Below are 20,910 nucleotides of genomic sequence, written 5' to 3' on the forward strand. Positions count from 1 at the left end.
AGCTCCCTGCGCTCCCGCCGCCTCCAAAGGCACCACGCTGGAATAACTCGGGATGTGAGGGCGGGAGGGGGGGGGAGGATGGGGCAAACAGCTTTTGGAGCTACTAAATGAACCTTTCGGAATTCGGGAGGTGCCAACCTTCCACCTCCAAGTCCTTTGAGTCACTGAGAAACTGTCATGCAAGGTGCTGCGAGCGGTGGGTGCCGCTCCGAAGGCGGAATTCTCGGCAAGCTCCCTGCTAGTACAGTACCTGCCGGCGTTTCACTGCGCCCTTCAAACGCGGGCAGTTTGTCAATAAAAGCATCATCCTCTGATAACACAAGCAGAAGAAACGCAAAGGAAACAAAGAAAGAAAGAAAAAAAGAAAAGAAAAGAAAAAGAGCACAAAAAGAATGAAAACACGGATCCCAAGTGAAACCAAGCAGCGCACTTGTATCAACGCAGAGACAGAAATGACGGAGGGGCACCCACACGGGAACAAAAGAGCTCCTTGCTGTGCCAGGAATTGTCCAGACTGACATGCAGCCAACGAGGAAAGCACACCAGAACAGCACGGAGGACACAGGAATGGAACAGCCATGCCCCTGCTCCCGGACAAACTCCGTGGGACTTTGCCACAGGGCACGGGGGATGGGGAATGTGGTGGAGCCAGCCTCCAGCTCCAGCTGGATTGGGGTGTGCCAGCCCCCTGGGACCTGCAACGGTCCCTGATCCCAGACCTGCCCATCCCTGCACACCTCCCAGCCCAGCTTTTCCTCTTTTGGGAACTGAAATTTGTTCCTCCTCTGCTGTGGGTTTCCTTGGATGCTCACCCAGCACCAGTGCCTGCCCTCACCTTGGTGGGGACAAGGAGATGCTTTCCCAGTGCAGACGCCCAAACCCTGTCTGTCTCTGCCTGTGTCCCATCCAGCTTTTCCCAAGGTTTAGGTTGGATGCCAGCAGAAAAGGTTCCTCATCCAGAGGGTGCTGGGCACTGCCCAGGCTCCCCAGGGAATGGGCACAGCCCCGAGGCTGCAAGAGCTCCAGGAGCGTTGGGACAGCACTGCCAGGGATGCCCAGGCTGGGAATGTTGGGTGTCTGTGCAGGACAGGAGTTGGATCAATGATCCCTGTGGGTCCCTTCCCACTCAGCATAATCTATGCATGGAGCTGGGAGTGCAACACCTACAAAATCTGGGATGCTCCTCCTGGCTGCCCCCTTTGGAGTTCCCCGGCCAGGGGTGACTCCAGAGCCCCGATTTTGGCTCTGCTCCAAGGAAATCTCCATGGAGGGTGTGGGACCCCAGCTTCTCCCTCCAGCCCAGCAACCTCATCGCCTCTGCTCAGCACGGGGAGGTCCCTAAATCATCAAACAGCAGCTTTTGATCCCAAAAATATGAGAGAAAAAAAAATCCAAACGGAGAGCCTGAGAGAGCTGGAGTGGCAGAGCTCAGCTCGCTCCCATCGCCCTTCCCAGCCTCCTACGGCCCCTGGCACTGTCCCTGTCCTCAGCCTGGCTGTCCCCTCCCCTAACGCCCCGTCCCTGTGGCCACCGTGCCCTCAGGCACTGCTAAGGCCACTGCCAGTGGCACAGGGGATGCTCAGGCCTCACTGTCCTGGTGACATTTTTTCCAGCCAGGTGCTGTGACAGTGACCAACAGCTGGAACGGGCACAATCACCTACAACACCTGAGTGAGGTGACAACAGGACGGAGACGCAGTCGAGACTCCAGCAAAGCCACGGGGAGGGCTCGGTGCCACCGGCACCGCGGGGACAGCGCCGTCACCGGCACCTTCCGGCCACCGCAGGGGGGCGGTGGCAGTGCCACCTCTCCCCACAGTGACAGCGGTGACAAAAGCTGCGGCCAGAGCGGTGGCCGAGCGCACGGGAACTCCCGCCAGGCCGGGTTTTCCAGAGGGTTGGGAAGAGAAGACAAAGGAGGGAGGTGATCCTGGAGGAGATGGAGCCGCAGGAAGCGAGGGGCTGGCAGCCAGGGATGGAGGAGGAGGAGGGGGAGCACCGGCAGCAGGGACAGAGGGGACAGGAGGGGACAGAGGGAGAGGCGTGGGGGGACCCAGCGCCTGGAGCTGGGAGCTGCCAGCCAGACTCGATTCCCATTCCTCATCTCAGCCCCGGGGTTTTGGCAAACCCCACTTTTCCCAGGATGGAAACTGCAGCGTTTGGTTCTGCCCTAGGACATGCCAAGTGGCTGGGAACAGCCACTTTCTTTTCCAAGACCCCTTTTCTGTTACTGCTTTAAGGGCAGGTGTGAATTTAAGACATTCCAAGAGATTTAATATCCCTGGATCCCAAGGTCTGGCTTCCAGCCCCACTCCCCTCCAGGCACAAGCATCCCCTGCAAAAAAAAAGGTTATTTTGCCCCAATTTACAGCCCAGAACCACATTTTCTGTTACAATCCCCTTGACTTTCACCAAACATCCATTTCCCACAACATTTGGAACAACTTCCCTCACGGCACCACCCTCCTGATCCATCACCCCCCTCAAATCCCTTTTAACATTTCAAACCCTGATGGAAACTAAGGAATCTGACCCCAAGGAACGACCTAAGGAATGAAAAGGCCTCAGGAATTATTGGAGGATTAGGAAAGGTGAAAGAACAGCAGTGCTGTGTGTGTTTACCAACGGTGGGAGTGGTGGCTGCACTCAGGGAATTGGTGGAAGAAATGGAAGAAGTACTTTCAGCACGGGCTAAAGGTGCTATCGGAGGAGGGCTGGAGGAGTGGATAGGAGGGCTAAAAGGCCTGGACTGGAGAGAAACATAAAACAGCACAAAGTTAAAGCAAATCTGCACAGAAACGTTTGCATCAAACAAATAAAATTCCGCCTGGATCCCTCCTGACTGCTCTGCTGATGCCCCAGAGGAAAAACTGGAATGACTTGAGTTGTTTTAGTACCAATGGCATTTTAGCTTGGAGCTGGGTAAATAGATTATCCCCACCACTGTGGGGTGGGTATGGAGATTCCACACTGAGGGTGGGAGCTCCAGGGGCCGTAGGATGGATGGAATGGGCTGGGCATTGGGCAGGGAGCAGTGCCCACCAGGTGCCAGCTCTCCAGGCCCTTAGGGATCCTTGGGGGTCATTTTGTACCCTCATCATCAACCCCAAAGCCCTCACGCCTTACCTGGAGCAGCCTGGGGTGGCACTCAGGACAGCCGTGAGCTGACACCGCTCCTGGGAAGGCTGGAACTGCTCTGCTCTGCCCCCCCAGACCCTTCCCGGGGCACATTCCCAGCCCATTTTCTGCTCTAGCCCTGACTGGGCACCGTGGCTGGCATCACCAGGCTGCCAGAGCAGAGGTGGCACAGCCCTTCCCAAGGGGAACCCACAAATCCCGGAGAAGCCCAGCCCACCCCGGTGGCCGCAGCTGGCTCTCCCTGCTCCGCTGTCCCATTCCGGACTGGGAATGCCACCCGCCACCCCTGGCACAGCCCTGCCGTGCCCCCAGCCCCTCCCCACGTACCACGTCGCTGACGGGGGGTTTGCCAGGGGGCAGCTTGGGCCGGGACGGGGGCCGGGGCGGCGGCGGCGGGGGGGTGCCACACGTGGCCAGCGGCGTGCCGGGACGGGCCGGGGACGAGGAACCTGCAAGGAACGAACGGGAGCCGTGAGTGCCCGCGGGCTCTGCCCACCCCAGAGCCCCAGGAGCTGCCCGTGGTGGGGGCACAGCCCAGCTGCTGTGTGGGGAACATTCCAGGAGCAATGATGGCCGTGGATTCCTGGCAGGGGCTGCTCAGTGCCCGGTTCTCTCTGCAAAATTGACCTCGGAGGAGTCAGACAGCTTTCCCAAAAAACACGGGGAGGAGGGATGGGATGATGGATGAAACAGTGCTCCAGGGCTGGCACAACTGGGAATTAGGGATCCTTGTCACAGTCGTAGTTTCTGAAAAATCCCTTCACCCAGAATTTCTCCTGGGAAGCTGAGAAGCCTCCGAGAAAAAAGAAAACAAATTCTTATCTCATTGATGCTCCTGTGTTGTGCTCACGTGTGAAATGTGTTTGGAGACTGTTTACCCAACTCGTGATTGTATCATTGGTTTCATGTGAATTGTTTTGACTTATTGGCCAATTAGGGTCAAGATGAGTCAAGACTCTGGAGACAGTCACAAGTTTCATTGTTATCTTTTTAACCTTCTGTAAGCATCCTTTTGTATTCCTTAGTATAGTTTAGTATAGTATTCTGTAATATAGTGTCATAAAATAATAAATCAGCCTTCTGAGAACATGGAGTCAGATCCATCATTCCTTCCTGCCATGGGGCACCCCACAGATAGAAAGGATCCTCATCACAGGGCAGAGCTTTGGCCCAGCAAAGAAGGGGAAGGGTGGGAGAGGAAGGTTCTGGGATTTGCTGGGATCACAGCACAGCTCACAGCCCTCTGGAAGAGACTCCTGAAGAAGGGAGCTGAGCTCAGGGCTCACACACACCCTGCTGCAGAGGGAGATTTCTGTGGCCAAATGGGAATTCCAACACGTGCCCCCTGGGAGGTCCAGGAGCCTTCTTCGCTCCACACACAGGAATTCCTTCCAGGAGAAGCCCAGCAAGACCTGGAGCTGGGCAGAGAGGGCAGGGGGGGCACCAGGACACACAAAGGGCAGCAGGAATGGGAGGGAGCTCAGAGCTCAGTGCCAGGACAGCTGAGCCAGGGTTTGTCACCATCTTCCATGGAGCTCAGCAGCTCATGGCTCAGACTGATGAGATGATAACTTAATAATTTTCCCACTTACAAGAGAATAATTTCCCGAGTTCTTTGGGTGATAGCTCAGATTAAGCAAAGATCAAAGGTGGATTTATAGAAACAAGAAGAGATGAAGGAAAGCAGGCTCAGACAAGAGAGGGCCTGGCTTAAAGGGAGTAAATTTCAGTCATTCCTCTGCACAACTCCAGAATTCAAGCCACTTTTATTTCAAAACCTAATTTGGGAACCAAAGTTTGAATTTTTCCTTCCTTAGCCCAAGAAAAAGCCAGAGAAAATAGGAAATATTGAGGGAAAAGAACCTTGCAGGACTGAGTGTCAGGGAGGGTTCTGGTAGCCAAAGGCCAGCCAGATGGTGGCTTCCATCCAGGGAATGGATATTTCCTACACCAGAAATGGACAGCATGTGGAAACCAGCATGGAATCAGAAATCTGCTGGAATGCTGGCCTTGGAGCAGCGTGGGGTGGTAGAAGGGGGTTGGAACAAGAGGAGCTTTGAGATCCCCTCCAGCCCAGCCCTTCCACCGTGACACTGCACAGAGCCTTGGTGACATCCAGGGGCTCTGAAGGCTGGGGTGGCTCTGCTCCACAGCACCCAAAAACCAGCCTTGGAAAGGTGGGAGGGTGGGACAGGTGCTGGATCTCTGCTGCACACCCTGCTGCAGCTTTCAGAGGATTTGCACCATTTTTGTGTGGCTGTGTCCACACTTTTATTTCCCAGCTTGCTGCCCAGACTGAGACAGGAGGCAATTCCTGGAGCAGGGCTGTGGATCTTCTGGGACAGCCTTCTCCATCCATCCAGCCCCACAGGGAGCCCTGGCACGTCTCCATCCTGTGCTCAGCTGGGAGCAGGCTGGAGAGCAGTGCAGGATGGATCCTGGTGTGTCCTGCTCCTGGAAGCTCCTGGAGAAGTTCCAGCTCCTGCTGGACACCGCAGCCCCCACTGGGACCCCTGCCCACCCCCGAGCCAGCACAGAAAAGCCACCAGCACTGAAGCAAAGCCACAGCTGCAGCACCAGCCACACTCAGGGCACCCTCCTGGAGGTGACAAATCCCCAGGCAGTGACACAAACCCCGAGCTCTCACCAGGAGGGTGGCAGGGATCAGACACGGAGCTGGGGGGCTGCACACCCACCTCACCACCAGTGCAGGTTCCTCAAGGCTCTGATTCCCCCCAAAATCACCTTTGGTGGATGCAGGGTGGGAGCACAGGGCTGAGCTGGGCTCAGGCCCTGAAAGAACAGGCTCAGGCTGCAGCTCCTCAAGTGAGGAGTATGAGTAAACCGAGCCTCCCCTGCTCGTTTGCCTTAATGAACATCTATAATTAAGCAGGTGAAGGCAGGCAGAGCCAGCAGCTTCTCCCGGGGGAGAGGTTCACCCCGGAACACATCTCCCCATCCACACCCAGAGCCAGGAAGAGCCGAGCACCATTCCCACCCCGCAATTACCGGGATGAGAGGACATGATTAAAACAACCAGCCCATCCCTGATCTGAGGCTCGCTCTGACCATTTACCTGAACCATTCCATCCCCAGGGAGGACACAACCGCAGCAACAACAACAACAACAACCACAACAACCCCGTGCTCAGTTTGGGGCGGGAAGGGCTCCGGGGAGCTTCGGGAAAGGCTCCCAGCCGCACAGGGAAGGAAGGACACGGGAGGTGCAGGACACAGGCTGGCAGCAGGGCACGGCCGGAGGGACACAGCCAGGCGGGAGGGTCACCAGGGCCACACGGCAGCACACCCGAGCTCACTGCACGTACCGCTGGTGCTTCCCGTGCTGGCGCCCGGTCCGGGGGACGACACCACCGCGCGGTAGGTGGGCGGCGGAGGGGGCGGCGGGGTGCCTCTCTGGCCCGGCCCAAAATCTTTGGGAGAGGCGACCGGCTCGGCGGAATCATCCTTAAGGTGGGGCTGCTCGGGAAGCTTCTTGGGAGTGTCTTCCAGCTGCAGCGGCGAGGGCAGCGGGCGGGGAGGCTCGGCCGGAGCGCTGGCCGGGCTGCCCGCGGCCGCCGCCGGGGACGGCGCTTTTTCCCGGGGCGACAACTCCGGAGGCGCGTTTTCCGGGGATTGATCGGAAAAATTGACCCACTTGTCTTCTGCGGTGGCAGCAGCAGATTTGGGGGACGGCACTGGGCCAAAAATGCTGTCCAAGTCATTGATGGACGGGAGTTTGTCCCGTTTGGGCTCTGCTGCTGCCTGGTCCCCTCCTGTGGTCAGAGGAGGTTTATTTTACACCGGGCGTTAAGCGAGGGCTGCGCTACTCTACGGGCTCTACTTCTACGGGAGAGGCTCTAAAATCACCTTTTCTCATCCATATTATATAATTCATGGGCAAGAACGTTTCCACCACAGCCAGGTGTGACATGGAATGAATCCCACAGGATCCAAAGGCTGGAGGAGGGAGCATGCACCACGAGCCAGCACTCACAGCCAAGAATCCCAAATTCACAGCCTTTTTTGTCCTCCAAACCACACCACGTCCTTATCAGCAACTCTGATTTATCAGCAGGTACCGAAGGTGTGCACTCAGCGCTCCGGCACGCCCCACTCTCTCCATATATATATTTATAAACACTCAGGTATAAATACATATATTCAGACATGCTGGTTGGACACTGCTGGAGTCTGGGCATGCAGCACAGGATGCACACGGGGAGTGTATTCCAGCCACAGGGAATGCATCCAGCCACAAGCAGGAACAGCTCGGGATTCCAGGGCACAGAAAGGGATTCCAGGGCTCTGGTCCCTGAGCCATCACACAGCAACATTCCCACCTGACTCCAGAACCACCACAGATCCATCAGCCAAGCATTTCACATCCAGGGAAGGGGGAGCCCGACACAAAATGCCCTCTGGGCTCCTCGTGGCAGCATTACCCCATCCCCTGCTCCTCTATTTTGGGAGTCTGTATTTAGGGTAGAGGGAGATAAAATAGGGATTTGCTGAACCAGACAAAACCAGACTTCAGCCACTTGCTTCACAAATACACAAGGCACAGCCCAGCAAATGATCAGGCATTTGCTGCTGGAAATGGATGGATGGATAGACATGGACACTCTGCCAGCCCGGAAAATTGGGATTTGGGAGCACAGATGAGATGGGGATGGACAGAGCAGGGGCTCCTCGTGGCACAGGGGTTTTACCCCGAGGGGCTCTGGCTGGCCCCACGAAGCCTGCCCTACTCAGACCTGCTTTTCCACCAGCCAGCACCATGAATTATATGCTTGGAAGCACCTGATGTCCTGTGGCTGCACCCAACATCTTTCCATCCCTGCCCTCGGGCAGTCCCTCATTCCCAGCACCATTTCCCTTCCCTGCCCCGGGCTGCAGGATCAGGGGGGCTTTTCCCACCTCTCAGCAGGGATTTGGGGGCAGGGAAGGCAGGAGCAGCTCCTGCCACAGGCAGACCCTGCACACCTCTGGTTTCCTCAGCACAGGCCATGCAGGGCTGCTCCAGGCAGGAGCAGGGCTCTGGAATTAGGAATATATCCCAGTTTTCAGCAGGATATTGAGGCTAATCCTGCACTGCATTCCCAGAGCAACTGATCCAAAGGCAGGGACGGTGTAAAGAACATTAATTTCACCAGAGTGAGACCGACTTGGGAGGAAAAACATCTTTTTGCTGCTTCTACTGCAGCATCCACTGAGACACCTCAGGGCTGGGGCTACCCCTGGATCCCTGGCAGTGCCCAGGGCCAGGCCGGACACTGGAGCTGGGAGCAGCCTGGGACAGTGGCAGGTGGGAACTGGATAGGACAGAAATTCCTCCCAACCCAGCCCAGCCCGGAATTCTCTGAATTCCAAGGGCAGAGGATGCACAGGGACCAAATCCGTGCCCAAAACGCAGCCACGAGGACGGGGACCTGTCCCCTCTGGTGTCCCCCCAGAACTGGGGATGGGATGTGTCACCCCCGGTGCCACCCCAGAGTGGGGCTGTCCCTGTCCCACCCTCGAGCCGGGGCTGTCCCCATCCCCTCGGTGCCCTCCCCCGAGCCGGGGCTGTCCCCATCCCCCGGAGCCGTTACCGATGGCCGGGGGCAGGGGGGAGCCGGTGCGCGGCGGCGTGGCCGGGATGTTCTTCGGGGGGAGAGGCGGAGGGGCTGAAAGAGAGCACAGGGAGAGGAAAGTTCAGCTGGAGAGCAGCAGGGACAGCCCGTGGGATGTCAGACGGGATCGCTGGGAAAAGGGGACAAGGCAGGGATGAGCTCCCAGCCCCAGTGTCCAGCCCGGCCTTGGACACATCCAGGGGCAGCCACAGCCGCTCTGGGAATTCCATCCCATCCTTCCCCACCCTCACAAGGAGGAATTCTTCCCAATATCCCAGGAATTCTTCCCCATACCCATCCCTCTCCCTGCCCTCTGGCAGTGGGAAGCCATTTCTGTCGGGTTTGATGGAATTTTTCCCTTTTTTAACATCTCAGCCTGCGCTCCTCTTTCAACCCCCTAAATTAGCATTTTAATTAAACCTGGATCCTCTGAGGCACGGAGCTGCCTCCGCCTTTCTCCCGTGCCCATCCCACGTGGATCCAGGATGTGGATCCGGGATCGAGAATGCTGGGGCTAATTAACAGCGGCTAATTAACCAGCTGTGCTTTACAGGGGCATTTCTGCAGAGGAAATGGTTCCGCAGCTGCCCGGGGCAGATGGAAAGCTGCAATAAAAATCCGGGATTGGGGCTGTGCTGCTCTCCCTGATGTTATCCCGGAAAAACCGGTGCTGCCGACTTTTCCAGCCAAGTAACCTCGGCATGAACGTGCAGGATCAGGATCCACCCCATCCCTCCACCCCTTATCAATCCCACTCCCTCCTCCACCCCACAGTGCTGTCACCCAAGCCAAACAAAGGGATAAAAATCCCTTTAATTTAAAATATTGAGGAACTGCACAGCCTGGATGAGGACAGCTCAAATCTTTGACCTGGTTTCTGGATATATTAATTTATTTCCATGGTCACTTACTTCCAGTTGGAAAAGGTCTTGGAAGTTTTGGGGACTCTACGTTTGTGTTGGTGGGCTGGACTGACCCCCATATCTCAGGCTGGTCCAGAGCAGCTGAAAAATCAAAAATAAACACTTGAAAGCAATGAAAAATCCAAGTATTTTCTTCTCATCACCCAAACACACGGATAAGACACTGAGGCTCTGGGAAAAGAGGGCCCAGACAGTGAGAGAAACCTCATTAATTAAGGACAGGGGGTTCTGTAACGGTGGATAATTAAAATCCTGTCTGATTTTGAAGCAGGACGTGCAATTAGTTTGACACTTATGCTGCTTGACAAACAAAACAATGCCAGGGATGGATTTGGAGGCTTTTTATGGGAAGGAAAACATCGTATTGATGGCCAAAGTGGTCTGGAATTTTAGGATATGCAAACAAAAAAACCCCATCAGGTAGTAAAATGAAAAGATAATTGTATTCCCAGAGAATAAAGAGGGGGGGGAATATTTTTGTATATAATTTAGATTTCTTGGAGTTTTTGTGCCGAGAACTGCTTCCAAACATTGCTTTGATTAAAAGAATTAACTGGAGGCGTTAATGACAGGACATAACGAGGCTATGAGTGCAGTGCCCCTCCAGGAGGAGGAGGAGGAGGAGATCTCTGGGAAGAGCCCGCTCCAGGGCATGGATGGGGTTGGTTTTGGGGCATGGATGTGGTTGGTTTTGGGGAAAACAAGTCTTGCAAGATTTCTGTGCTTGGGGAAAGCTGGGAAATCCAGCTTTGGAAGGAAGCAAAGCATCTCTGTGTTAAAGGAGGGAAAAATGACATTTTGAGATGGCCTTTCCTAGGCATGGAGGGGCACAAGGCTTGTCCAACAGGTGCCTCCAGAATCTGGGATGGAGTTAAACCCCCCTGCTCCAGGGGGAAGGTTTGACTGAAAAATGCTGAGTTTTGATATTCTTGAGCTGTTCCCTGTCAGGATCTCTCCCAGACCTCATAATTAACTAATTGACTTAAGTACTTGCTGTGTTTCCACCAGCCTGAATTAACCCTGAACATGGTCACCTGTCCTTCAACCCCTGGCTGGGCTCCTTCCTCCTCCAGCAGGAGGGCTGAGAACCTGGAAATCTGGGAATTGTCCAGCTTGGAAAAGCCCCCAGAGCCCATGGAACTGCCAGTTCCACCCCTGACCTTGTCCCCAAGTGCCACATCCACACAGCTCTGAAATCCCTCCAGGAACGGGGACTCCACCCCTGCCAGAGCTAGAGAACCTTCCCACATCCCTGCCAGGAGATGCCACCATGGCCCTAAAGCCACCATGGCCCCAAAGTCACTCACCAGGTCCCAGATTCACCCACCGTGGCCCCAAAGCCACCATGGCCTCAAAGCTGCCAAGGCCCCAAAGTTGCCCTGTCACTAAATTCACTCACTAGGTCCCCAAATTCACCATCCATGGACCCAAACTCCCTCACCTTGTCCCCAAACTAACCCTGGCCCCAAACTCACTCACCAAGTCCCCAGACTCACTCATCCTGTCCCCAAACTCCCTCACCCCAGGCTGAAGCTCACCAGGTCCCCAGACTCCTTCACCCTGGCCCCAAATCACTAGGTTCCCAAACTCACCGACCATGGTCCCAAACTTCCCTACCTCAGGCCCCAAAGTCACTTGCCATGCCCCAAAGTCCTTCACCCCAGCCCCAAACTCCCCCTCCATGTCCCAGACTCACCATCCAGCTTGTGCTCCTCGAAGGCCGACTCCAGCGGGGGCCCGAAGAGCGGGGCCAGCACCGCCGGATCCTCTCCGGCCTTCTTGCTGTGGGGAGAGAGGAGCACAGGGCAGCCATGAGGGAAAGGTTTGTGGGGAGAGAGCAGCACAGAGCAGCTATGAGGGGCAGGTTTGGGTTTGTGGGGAGAGAGAGCACAGGGCAGCCATGAGGGGCAGGCCTGGGTTTGTGAGGAAAGGGAGCACAGGGCAACCATGAGGGAAAGGTTTGGATTTGTGTGGGGAGAGAGGAGCAGAGAGTGGCCATGAGGGGCAGGTTTGAGTTTGTGTAGGGTGAGAGAGCACAGAGCAGCCATGAGGGGCAGGTTTGTGGGGTGTGAGGAAAGGGAGCACAGGGCAGCCATGAGGGGCAGGTTTGGGTTTGTGGGGAGAGAGGAGCAGAGAGTGGCCATGAGGGGCAGGTTTGGGTTTGTGGGGTGTGAGAAGCACAGAGCAGCCATGAGGGGCAGGTTTGGGTTTGTGTGGGGTGTGAGGAACACACAGCAGCCATGAGGGGCAGGTTTGTGGGGTGTGAGGAGAGAGAGCACAGGGCAGCCATGAGGGAAAGGTTTGGGTTTGTTAGGAGAGAGAGCACAGGGCAGCCATGAGGGGCAGGTTTGGGTGTGTGGGGTGTGAGGAGCACAGGGCAGCCATGAGGGCCAGGCCTGGGTTCTGACCCCATCCTTGAGGCAAACACAAATATTTTTGAGGATTTTTTTACCCCAGGCAAAGAGGAGCTGGCCAAATACGGGGTTCCAGGTAGGAAAAAGGGAAAGGAGCAGCACCACAGTGCCAGCCTTGTGGGGCCATGGCAGCTGCTGGGACACTGAGTTGCTTTGGGATTAGTCAAAACTTCATGGAAAAGGATTTAAAAATATAAATACTTGAGGTCTGGGCCATGCTCTGCTCCAAGACACCTTGAGTCAACCCCTGGGGCTGCACAGGGCACATTCCCAAGGAGATTTGGCTTCATTCCATAAAAACTTGCACATTTGCTGTCCTAAATCAATAAATCCCCCCCAAAGCTTGGCCAGCTCCCTATGGATCAGGCTCAAGGTGGCTTCCAGCAGGGAATGTCCTTGGAGAGCAGGGATGGACACTGAGCATCCCAACCACCACCAACCCCTCAGTCCTGCCAAAATCCTGGAATGGGTTGGGTGGAAAGACCTTAAATCCCACCCAGTGCCACCCCTGCCATGGCAGGGACACCTCCCACCGTCCCAGGCTGCTCCAGCCTCAATGTCCAGCCTGGCCCTGGGCTCTGCCAGGGATCCAGGGGCAGCCAGAGCAAATCTGGGAATTCCATTCCTTCCCCTCCCAGCCAACAATTCCTTCCCAAAATCCCATCTGACCCCTCCAGCCTCCCATCCAGCAGAGTGCAAGTGGGAATGTCCCAGAGCCACGGTGGGATGAGGAGCCTGAGCCTGGGATGGTCCCGGCCAGGATGATCTCTGACTGACCTGGCGGGGTCTGGCGTGGGCGTGGAGCGCCGGGGCCGCGTGATCTCCTCACCTGGGACAGGACAGACATGGATGAGAGCCATTCCCACTCCAGAGCATCCCCCTGGCCCCCACCCACCCTGCTCTGCAGGGATCCTGGCAGGAAAAACCTGCTTTTAATTCCGATTTATTTCTGTACAGAGCTAAGTCAGGGAACTGCACTGCTACAGATGTCCCCGTCTTCTCCAGGGAAAACTTCTGGGAGCCACCAGCTCTGCCAGCACCATTTTAAACCAAATTTAACTCACTCCTTTTCCCACCCCCACTCCCCAAACCCCCCCAGCAGGTGTGATGAGTGCTGGTTTCACAGACTCCAGGAGATACTTACTGGATAAATTCCTTTTAATCGTCCCCTGGAAGGAGAAACACAGGGATAAGTGGGATGCATGGGGACACAGGTGTGTGGCAGTTGTCACCCCAGGAGCAAAGCAGAGATGGCAGGAGCTTCTGAGGGGACATTTCCTGAACTCCAGGGAGCAGAAAACCCTGCAGAAAATTCCTGAGCCACATGAAGCCACCAATGGCAGCTCTGCTGTGCCTGGTGCCACATCCACGGGGGCTGTAAATCCCTCTGGGAATGGGCACTCTGCACTGCCATGGGCAGCTGTGCCAGTGGCTCACGGGGCAAAAGCCAAACCCTCCCAGCCATGGGAGTGGGAACATCCCAGAGCCAGAGCAGGATCTCCAGGGGCTCCCATCATTGAGAGCCCTCTGTGCTATCACTGGGGTGACACAAGGGGCCGTGTGACACCCCTGGCAGCTGTCCCCACGCCCTGTGCCCCCCCAGAGCCCAGCATGGGCAGGACCCCTGTGACCCCCGGGTTCTTACCGGGCTGCGCCGCTGCGGTCAGCGAGAGGGGAGAGAAGAGACACCTGGTCAGAGAGTGACACGTCAGCACCCCAGGTCCCCAGCTGCCACCACACCTCGTGGGTCACCCTGGGACAGCCCCCCAGGAGAACCCAAAGCCTGGGAAATGGGGGGATTTCCCCCCGGAGGCTGAGTTCTCTTGGAGAAACCCCAGTGGCACCATGGATGGGTTTCCTGCCTTCTCCTCCCTTTGGATGTGTCCCAATCCAGGTAAAACTGAGCCCTTACACACCTGGCCCAAATTCTTACACCCCAAAGCACTCTCAGAGCCAAGCCCAGCTCTATTTTTACACATTCTATTTTAAAACACTCTAAGTCAGCAATAAAGGAAATGAAACTTCATTTTAGAAGGGCAGGATTTGTTATTTGCTTGTGGCCTTTCAGCTCTGGAGACAGGACAAGAGCACACACAAAGCTGGGTTAAAATATTCCAGGAGATAAAAATTGCATTTCTTACCGGACTTTTCCTCTAAAAGAAGGCAGAGAGAGAAAAAAAAGAGAAGGAATGAGAAGGTGAGGGTTTTTTTTATAAAGAGGAATTAAAGATTTGTATCAGGTTAAAGACAAAGCAGAGGGACAGGAGTGCTCCAGCTTCACCCCTCACGTGGGAGACTGGGGGGAAAGGGAGATTTGGAAATGGAAAAGTTGTGTCTGAGCCATTTTAGGGGAAGAACTCCATGGTTTTATCATGACAGGCTCTGCTGGCCATTCCCAGGTAAGGTACCAGAACTCCCAGTCCAGAGGGCAGGGAATGATGGTGATTTTACAGACACAGCACTGGCACAGGGTGCCCAGAGCAGCTGGGGCTGCCCCAGATCCCTGGCAGTGCCCAAGGCCAGGCTGGAGCAGCCTGAGATAGGGGAAGGTGTCCCTGCCATGGGATGGGATTGGATTTTAGGTCCCTCCCAGCCCAATCCATGGGATTTATGATCTCCCTCTGAGCAGGGATGCAGTTCCAGAGCAGGGCTTTGGGGCTGGTTGGGGAGAGAAGACAAGCCCAGGACGAGGGCAGGGACTTGGCAGTGAATCCTGGAATTCCTGTGGATGCCAGGTTCCTGCAGGCAGCTCCTGCCCAGGGCTCTGGTGCTTTCCTGGCCCGTGCCAGGACCCAGCTCCACTGCCCAGCCCATCTGCTCCCTTGGCTGGCTTTGGGATCCTCCTGCCCAGCCTCAGGGGCTTTTCCTTGAGCACATTCCATGGGAGGCTCCAACCCAGCCCCAGGGATCCCCTTCAGCCCAGCACCCAAATCCCTCAGCCCACCCCACAGTGGGATCCTCCTCACCCCTCCCCAAACCCTCCAACCTCGGCAGGAAAAACACCACAGGAAAGAGAAGACAAAAATTGGTAAAATGCACATTCTGCAAGAATTTGGTTTTCCTAATATTATTATTATCATCATCAATATTAAATTGCTCATTTTGAGGTTGGGTTTTTCCCCCTTTTTTTGTGCTTCCCAAAACATCCGACTGCCATTTCCAATCCTGGAATGCCAAACAGGAACTTCCTGGTTGGGAAGCAGAAACAAAGCTCATGGATTTTCTTTCACTTTGGCTTGGAGAGCCATTCATACTTCAGATCCAGGTTATTTATAAATCATGGAAAGCTTTGTCTGGGAAGTCACTTCAGCCCACACTAACACCTCCTGAAAGCCCAGAATCCAATCTTTTCCTGGGGCTGAACAGATTGGGATGAGCCAACAGGAATCTTAAGCCTCAGGAAAAGCAGAGGGGGATGGTCTTTATGCCAGGATGGACTAAGGAAAAATGACCTTTCCTTCTGGGAACCTGGATTCACCTCCAGGGTGGGAAACACCCCTCTAAAATCCCATGGCAAACCCCACAGATGCTTCCCTTGGTTGGGAGTCAGGGTAAGACCCTGAATGATGATGATTGAAAATTCCCCTTTTTCCTCATTGAAAAATGAGGATAGGAAGATTGGGGGGGGGGGTAGGGTGGGGGAAATCAGGGAAATTATACATCCTAATCTCTTTTATGAGCAGGAAAGGGAATTTTTGCGACATTTTGGACTGGAAACATCATTTCAATACATCTGAGCAGCACCTGCAGACCAGACTCCGAAATAAGGACACCAAAGCCAAGGGGAACATCAGCTCCCAGCGAGTTTGGGATGGTCCCTGTGCACCACCACTGCCACAGAGCAGCTGGTTTGCAGCTGCCAGATAAATTTGGTCATATCAGACCTCACCAGCTTAGAAGTGAAACAAATCCCCTGACAAGGCAAGGATGGGTTGGGTTCAAACCTACACAGGGGACCCACAGCCAACCCCATCTGATCCTAAATGCAAACACACCACTGGCTGAGGGCCTGGGGGTGCAGAGATCCCAACCCATCAGCTATCCATGGGAATTTTGAATCCCCTATAAAAGGGGCTGCCACAATAAACTCTTGGCTGGACAACTAACCCCAAGGTGGGAATGGAGCAGAGCTGATCCCAGGGAGAGACCCCGTGCCCGGCCGGGCATTTTGGGGCCATTTTGGGTCATCTTGGGTGCAGCCCTGGCTGGGCTCTGGTGCTGCCCAAGGTGGATCCATGGAGGAGATCCTTGGAATCAATCCCTGCTTTATTCTGGAGCTCTGCCCAGCCTCTGCTCCAGCTCAGCCTGCACAGGGCACCAACATTACCAAATTTATCAGACATCCACAAACCAGCTGCACTGGGACACACCAGTGCCCTGGGGGCTGGGGAAGGCTGGGGGAAAGAGTCGGGGAAGGAAGGAAAGAGTCGGGGAAGAAAGAAAGAAGGAAAGAGTCGGGGAAGGAAGGAAAGAGTCGGGGAAGGAAGGAAAGAGTGGGGGGACTCACCACGGGGGATGGAGAAAGTGCAATGTTGCCGATGGAGGCCTTGAGCTCGTCCACGGTGGCGGCGCTGCGCAGGACATCCTTGGCCTGCAGGGGCTTGATCTTGATGTTGAATTTCCTGTGTGCCTCCTCCTCCTCCTCCGACTCGCTGGAGGAGTAGAAGTGCTTTCCTTTGGTAGGTACAGCTCAGTTAAGGAATTTTCCTCCCTCAGTGTCCAGGCTTGCTGGAGAGCGGGAATGTGGTGGTCCCAAAATGCTGACCCCAAAACGGGGGAGGAAATCCTGTGCTGGGCCTGTCACTGCTGCATCTCTGTGCAGCCAAAGCATGAGGAGCTGCTGCTCCCAGGGATAAACCCAGCTCAGGGCAGGATTTAAGAATCCATGTCTAGATTTCATGGAATTGTTTAGGTTATGAGACAATCGGGTCCAGCCATCCCCCAGTGCTGCCCCGTGTCCCCAAGTGCCACATCCACATGGATTTTAAATCCCTCCAGGGATGGGGACTCCACAACTGCCCTGAGCAGCTGTGCCAATGCCTGACCAGCCTTTTCCATGGAGAAATGTTCCCAATATCCAACCTAAACCTCACCTGGAATTCAAGGCCACTCCCCTCCTTCTGTCCCTGTTCCCTGGGAGCAGAGCCTGACCCCAGCTGGCTCCACCCTCCTTGTCAAGAGCCAGAAGCTCCTCCCTGATCCTCCTTTTCTGGGGGAGAATCACGGACATTTTGGTCTCCATGGAGCATCCCATGGGATGTTCCCTCACTCCTCATCTCACAGCAGTGAATCAAAGACAATTCAAATGCCTCAAGTGATTCAGCTTGATCTGTGGAGAGCCAGCTCCAAATGAAAATCAAAAGGTGGAAATAAATAATTATAATGAATAATAAATAATAGCAGTGAAATAAAAAGTGCCAGAGGCTTGCCTGTGAGCCCCAGCTCCTGTTACAGGCTGTAACCCGAGAGGCCAAGCCAAAACCAAAGGATATATCCTGGTTCCTCGGGTCGGATGCTGTATCCCTCCTCATCCAGCTCAGGGGAGTTCTGGATAGGGAACAAAAAAAAAAAAAAAAAAAAAAAAAAAACCAGGAAAATGAGGAATGTGAATTCCTGGAAAACTGGAGCAGCTCTTCCCTCCTGTGGGAAAGGATGCCCTGCACAGCCCAACCCCCTGGGGCCCCACAGAGCAAAGGGCACCTCAAATTCCACAATTTTTTTTCAGAAGGAAAAGTTTCAATCCTTGTTTAGAATTTAAAGTTTTTTCTGGATAAACTGCAACATCCCATGGGCCAGGACAGAGCTCTCCAGAGCCACCTCATTCCTGGGAATTCTGGCTGACCTGCAGGTATGGAATTGGGGTCTGGACAGAGCTGATTTCACCCAAAGAACCCAAAATGAGTGTGGGAAGAGCCTGGGGTTCCCGTGGGATGCAGCTGGGGGCAGGGAAGCTCCAGGGCACACTTACATATCTGTCCCAGTCGATCTCTGCATAAAATCCATTTGGGGCTCCGTTGGTTTTCTTCTGGAAAGGAAAATTCCCACAATTCAAATGGAGGAAGCAGGAGCACAGCACATCCCATAGCAGCTGCTGCTGCTGTTATCCCAGAAACCCAACAGCATTCCCCATCCCAGGGGTTCTCCCATCCCAGAGAGATGGAAGGAGGGGGAGTTTGAATATTCCTTAGGTGGACAACCAACATTCCTTAGGGAAAAGTGAGGAAAGGGCTGTTTCTCCCTGTGCTGGGATCTTCCAGCCCTTAGGGAGCTCCCAACACCAGTCAAGCAGGGAAACTTCTCAGGAAACATTTCCTGGGAGATAAAACCCCTTCCCCAAGAAAGGGAAATCCCAAGAAGGATTCAGATCCCCTTATCCCACACACCAGGTGTTGTGAATTCGGGATGGAGCAATGGGATGAGTCCATGCCATGAAACACCAACACACACTGGAACTGCTGCTTGGCATCGAGGGAATTCCCAAATTTGAGTCTGGAAGAGGCTCCAGGCATCCCCCATCTCTGGAACCCTTTCCTGGCTGGCTCTGGGCAACCAAACCCATCCAAAGTCCCATGGCCACCACCATTCTGGGCACCTAAATGGGACAACCCAGCTCCCTTGAGCTTCCAGAGGGACCATTCCCATCCCAGCTCCCTCCAAGGGGCTGGCAGGATGCACTCCCTGGTCCAGGGCTGGGTGCAGCCCCTCACCTCCACACCTCTGGGTGGAGCAGCTCCCTTGAAAGCTCAGCTGAAGGGGGAAACCTCCCCTGGGTTGTGTCCTGTGGGAATTCTGGGTGCTGTTCCAGGGGATTCCTGCTTTTCCCCCATCCATTTGTATTGAACCCCATTTCCATGGGCCTGGCTGACCCTAAAGGGATTTTCCTGCACTCTGGATTCCAAACCAAGGGTGGTTCTCTGTTTTCCACAGCCCTGTGGGAGCTGGGGCCAGCTCAGTTTTCCTTACCCCATTTTTATTTCCTCCTTCCCGCGTGCCCTCGGCTTTGCTATTGGAAGTTGGATCATTGGGATGAGGGCTGGGCTGCTGCAAGGGTGGGGGTGGCAGAAAAAGGGTTAAAACATCTGTCCTTGCCTGGTTTTTTTGGGTTTTCTTTTTAAGTGCACAAAACTGAGTTTTAGGAACCAGGGAACACGGATTTGTCAGGAAAGGAAGGCTCAGCTGTGGCTCCACCAGGACTGAAGGTGGATTTTCCTGTGGGCTCTATTCAGCAGTCAGGATTTGCCTCCTGGCCACTCCAGTGGCTGCAAAAATTATGTGGAAAAGGGTCTGGAGGATGAAAAATGATATTAAATGTCTCCATCACCAAACCCTCTGCCTCAAACACCTCCAGGAGCTTCATTTTGTTCCCCAAAAATTGCATTTCTGCATCCTTGGAAAAGACACCTGAGGTCCCTCTGCTCCCACCTGGCAAGGAAAAGCTGCCCATGGGATTTCTGCTGGAAGAGGGAACAGCCTGGGGGTGTTCCCTGGATATTCACAGAATTCAGGTTGGAAAAACCCTCCAGGATCATCCAGGCCAAGCTGTGCCCACACCCACCTTGTCACCAAGTGCCACATCCAGGTGTGGACACCTCAAGGGATGGGGACTCCAAACCTCCCTGAGCACCCTTTCTGTGGAGAAATTCCTCCTCATGTCCAACCTAAACCTGCTCTTTGTTAATTTATACCACCTAAACCTGCTCTTTGTTAATTTATCCAGCCTAAACCTGCTCTTTGTTAATTTATCCAGCCTAAACCTGCTCTTTGTTAATTTATCCAGCCTAAACCTGCTCTTTGTTAACTTATCCAGCCTAAACCTGCTATTTGTTAATTTATCCAGCCTAAACCTGCTCTTTGTTAACTTATCCAGCCTAAACCTGCTCTTTGTTAATTTATCCAGCCTAAACCTGCTATTTGTTAATTTATCTCTGCTGAATAGAGCCCTGCTGAAGGCACGACCTTTACTTTCATCTCTATTTCTTAACAAGCAGCCTAAAAACACAGAGAGTGCCCAAAGCCAAGGATTTTGGGTCAGATTGGGGGGAAAATTAAAATGATTTCTTGCAAGGAGCAGCTAGGCCCCCCTCAAATTTTTATCTTTTTAAAGATACCCCAGCACTGCCCTCCCTGCTGAGCTTCACCAGGAGCTCATCTTTATTTTGAGGTGAAATTCTAAAATCTGGATTTGCTGAAGAAATAAAGCCCAGTCTGAACCCAGAATAATTTTTATATCAAACACTAAAGGAGACAGAGCCCATCTCCTACCCAGCTCTAGCAGGGACATTTCAGCCTAACGCCAGGAATAAAAGCAGCAATAATTAAAAGAAAGAAAACCAGACCAACAAACCACAAGCATCTCCTTGTTTTCAGGTTAATATAGAAAATAAAAATAGAGGTTGGAGACAGCTGCTCTGGCAATGAACTCCTCAGGCAGCAAATCTGGCCCAAGCCAATTAGGAGGAGTGGAAATGAGGATGAGGAGCTGGGCTTTAGCAGGACACCTGCTCCCTCTGCCCCTGGGCTCCTCGGGCCTCCCTCTGTTGGTGTTTTTATAGGAAACCTGGAATTTGCCTTTTTTCACATTTATTTTCTATATTAAACAGAAAGCTGCTCACAAATGCTGATGGTGGTGGAAGGGGAGGTGACACTGGGCAATACTCACGATGCCATCCCTGTCTGGTGACCCTCTGGAAAGAACAGAAAAAGGAGCTGTGTTAGTGCCCAGACCACACCCAATTAACTCGTGGGAATTAATTTTTAAATTTTAAAATGAGTTCATTGGCAGCAAAACCTGGAGTTATGACATTATCAGCACACCTGAGTTAC

At 54.1% G+C, this 20,910-nt stretch overlaps 1 protein-coding gene across 13 annotated transcripts in view; it reads right to left on the bottom strand.

Moving 5' to 3' along the window:
- SGIP1 (SH3GL interacting endocytic adaptor 1) overlaps positions 1 to 20,910 on the bottom strand; it is a 48,962-nt gene that overhangs the window by 12,797 nt on the left and 15,255 nt on the right. For 6 of the 13 annotated variants that reach the window (XM_050977328.1, XM_050977329.1, XM_050977327.1 and 3 more), the window contains 13 exons: positions 20,747 to 20,771; positions 19,051 to 19,128; positions 18,056 to 18,112; positions 17,580 to 17,634; positions 16,595 to 16,770; positions 13,232 to 13,256; positions 12,865 to 12,916; positions 11,370 to 11,455; positions 9,662 to 9,754; positions 8,730 to 8,804; positions 6,465 to 6,911; positions 3,466 to 3,587; positions 2,623 to 2,749 (listed from right to left, as the gene is read on the bottom strand). In XM_050977328.1, coding sequence (XP_050833285.1) covers positions 2,623 to 2,749; positions 3,466 to 3,587; positions 6,465 to 6,911; positions 8,730 to 8,804; positions 9,662 to 9,754; positions 11,370 to 11,455; positions 12,865 to 12,916; positions 13,232 to 13,256; positions 16,595 to 16,770; positions 17,580 to 17,634; positions 18,056 to 18,112; positions 19,051 to 19,128; positions 20,747 to 20,771 — 1,418 coding nt within the window. The remainder of the gene's footprint in view (positions 1 to 2,622; positions 2,750 to 3,465; positions 3,588 to 6,464; positions 6,912 to 8,729; positions 8,805 to 9,661; positions 9,755 to 11,369; positions 11,456 to 12,864; positions 12,917 to 13,231; positions 13,257 to 16,594; positions 16,771 to 17,579; positions 17,635 to 18,055; positions 18,113 to 19,050; positions 19,129 to 20,746; positions 20,772 to 20,910) is intronic. The other 7 variants (XM_050977331.1, XM_050977337.1, XM_050977330.1 and 4 more) reach the window with 3 other exon arrangements.

The sequence above is a fragment of the Serinus canaria genome, chromosome 8 (assembly GCF_022539315.1).
Source record: "Serinus canaria isolate serCan28SL12 chromosome 8, serCan2020, whole genome shotgun sequence".
In the NCBI taxonomy this organism is placed as follows: domain Eukaryota; kingdom Metazoa; phylum Chordata; class Aves; order Passeriformes; family Fringillidae; genus Serinus; species Serinus canaria.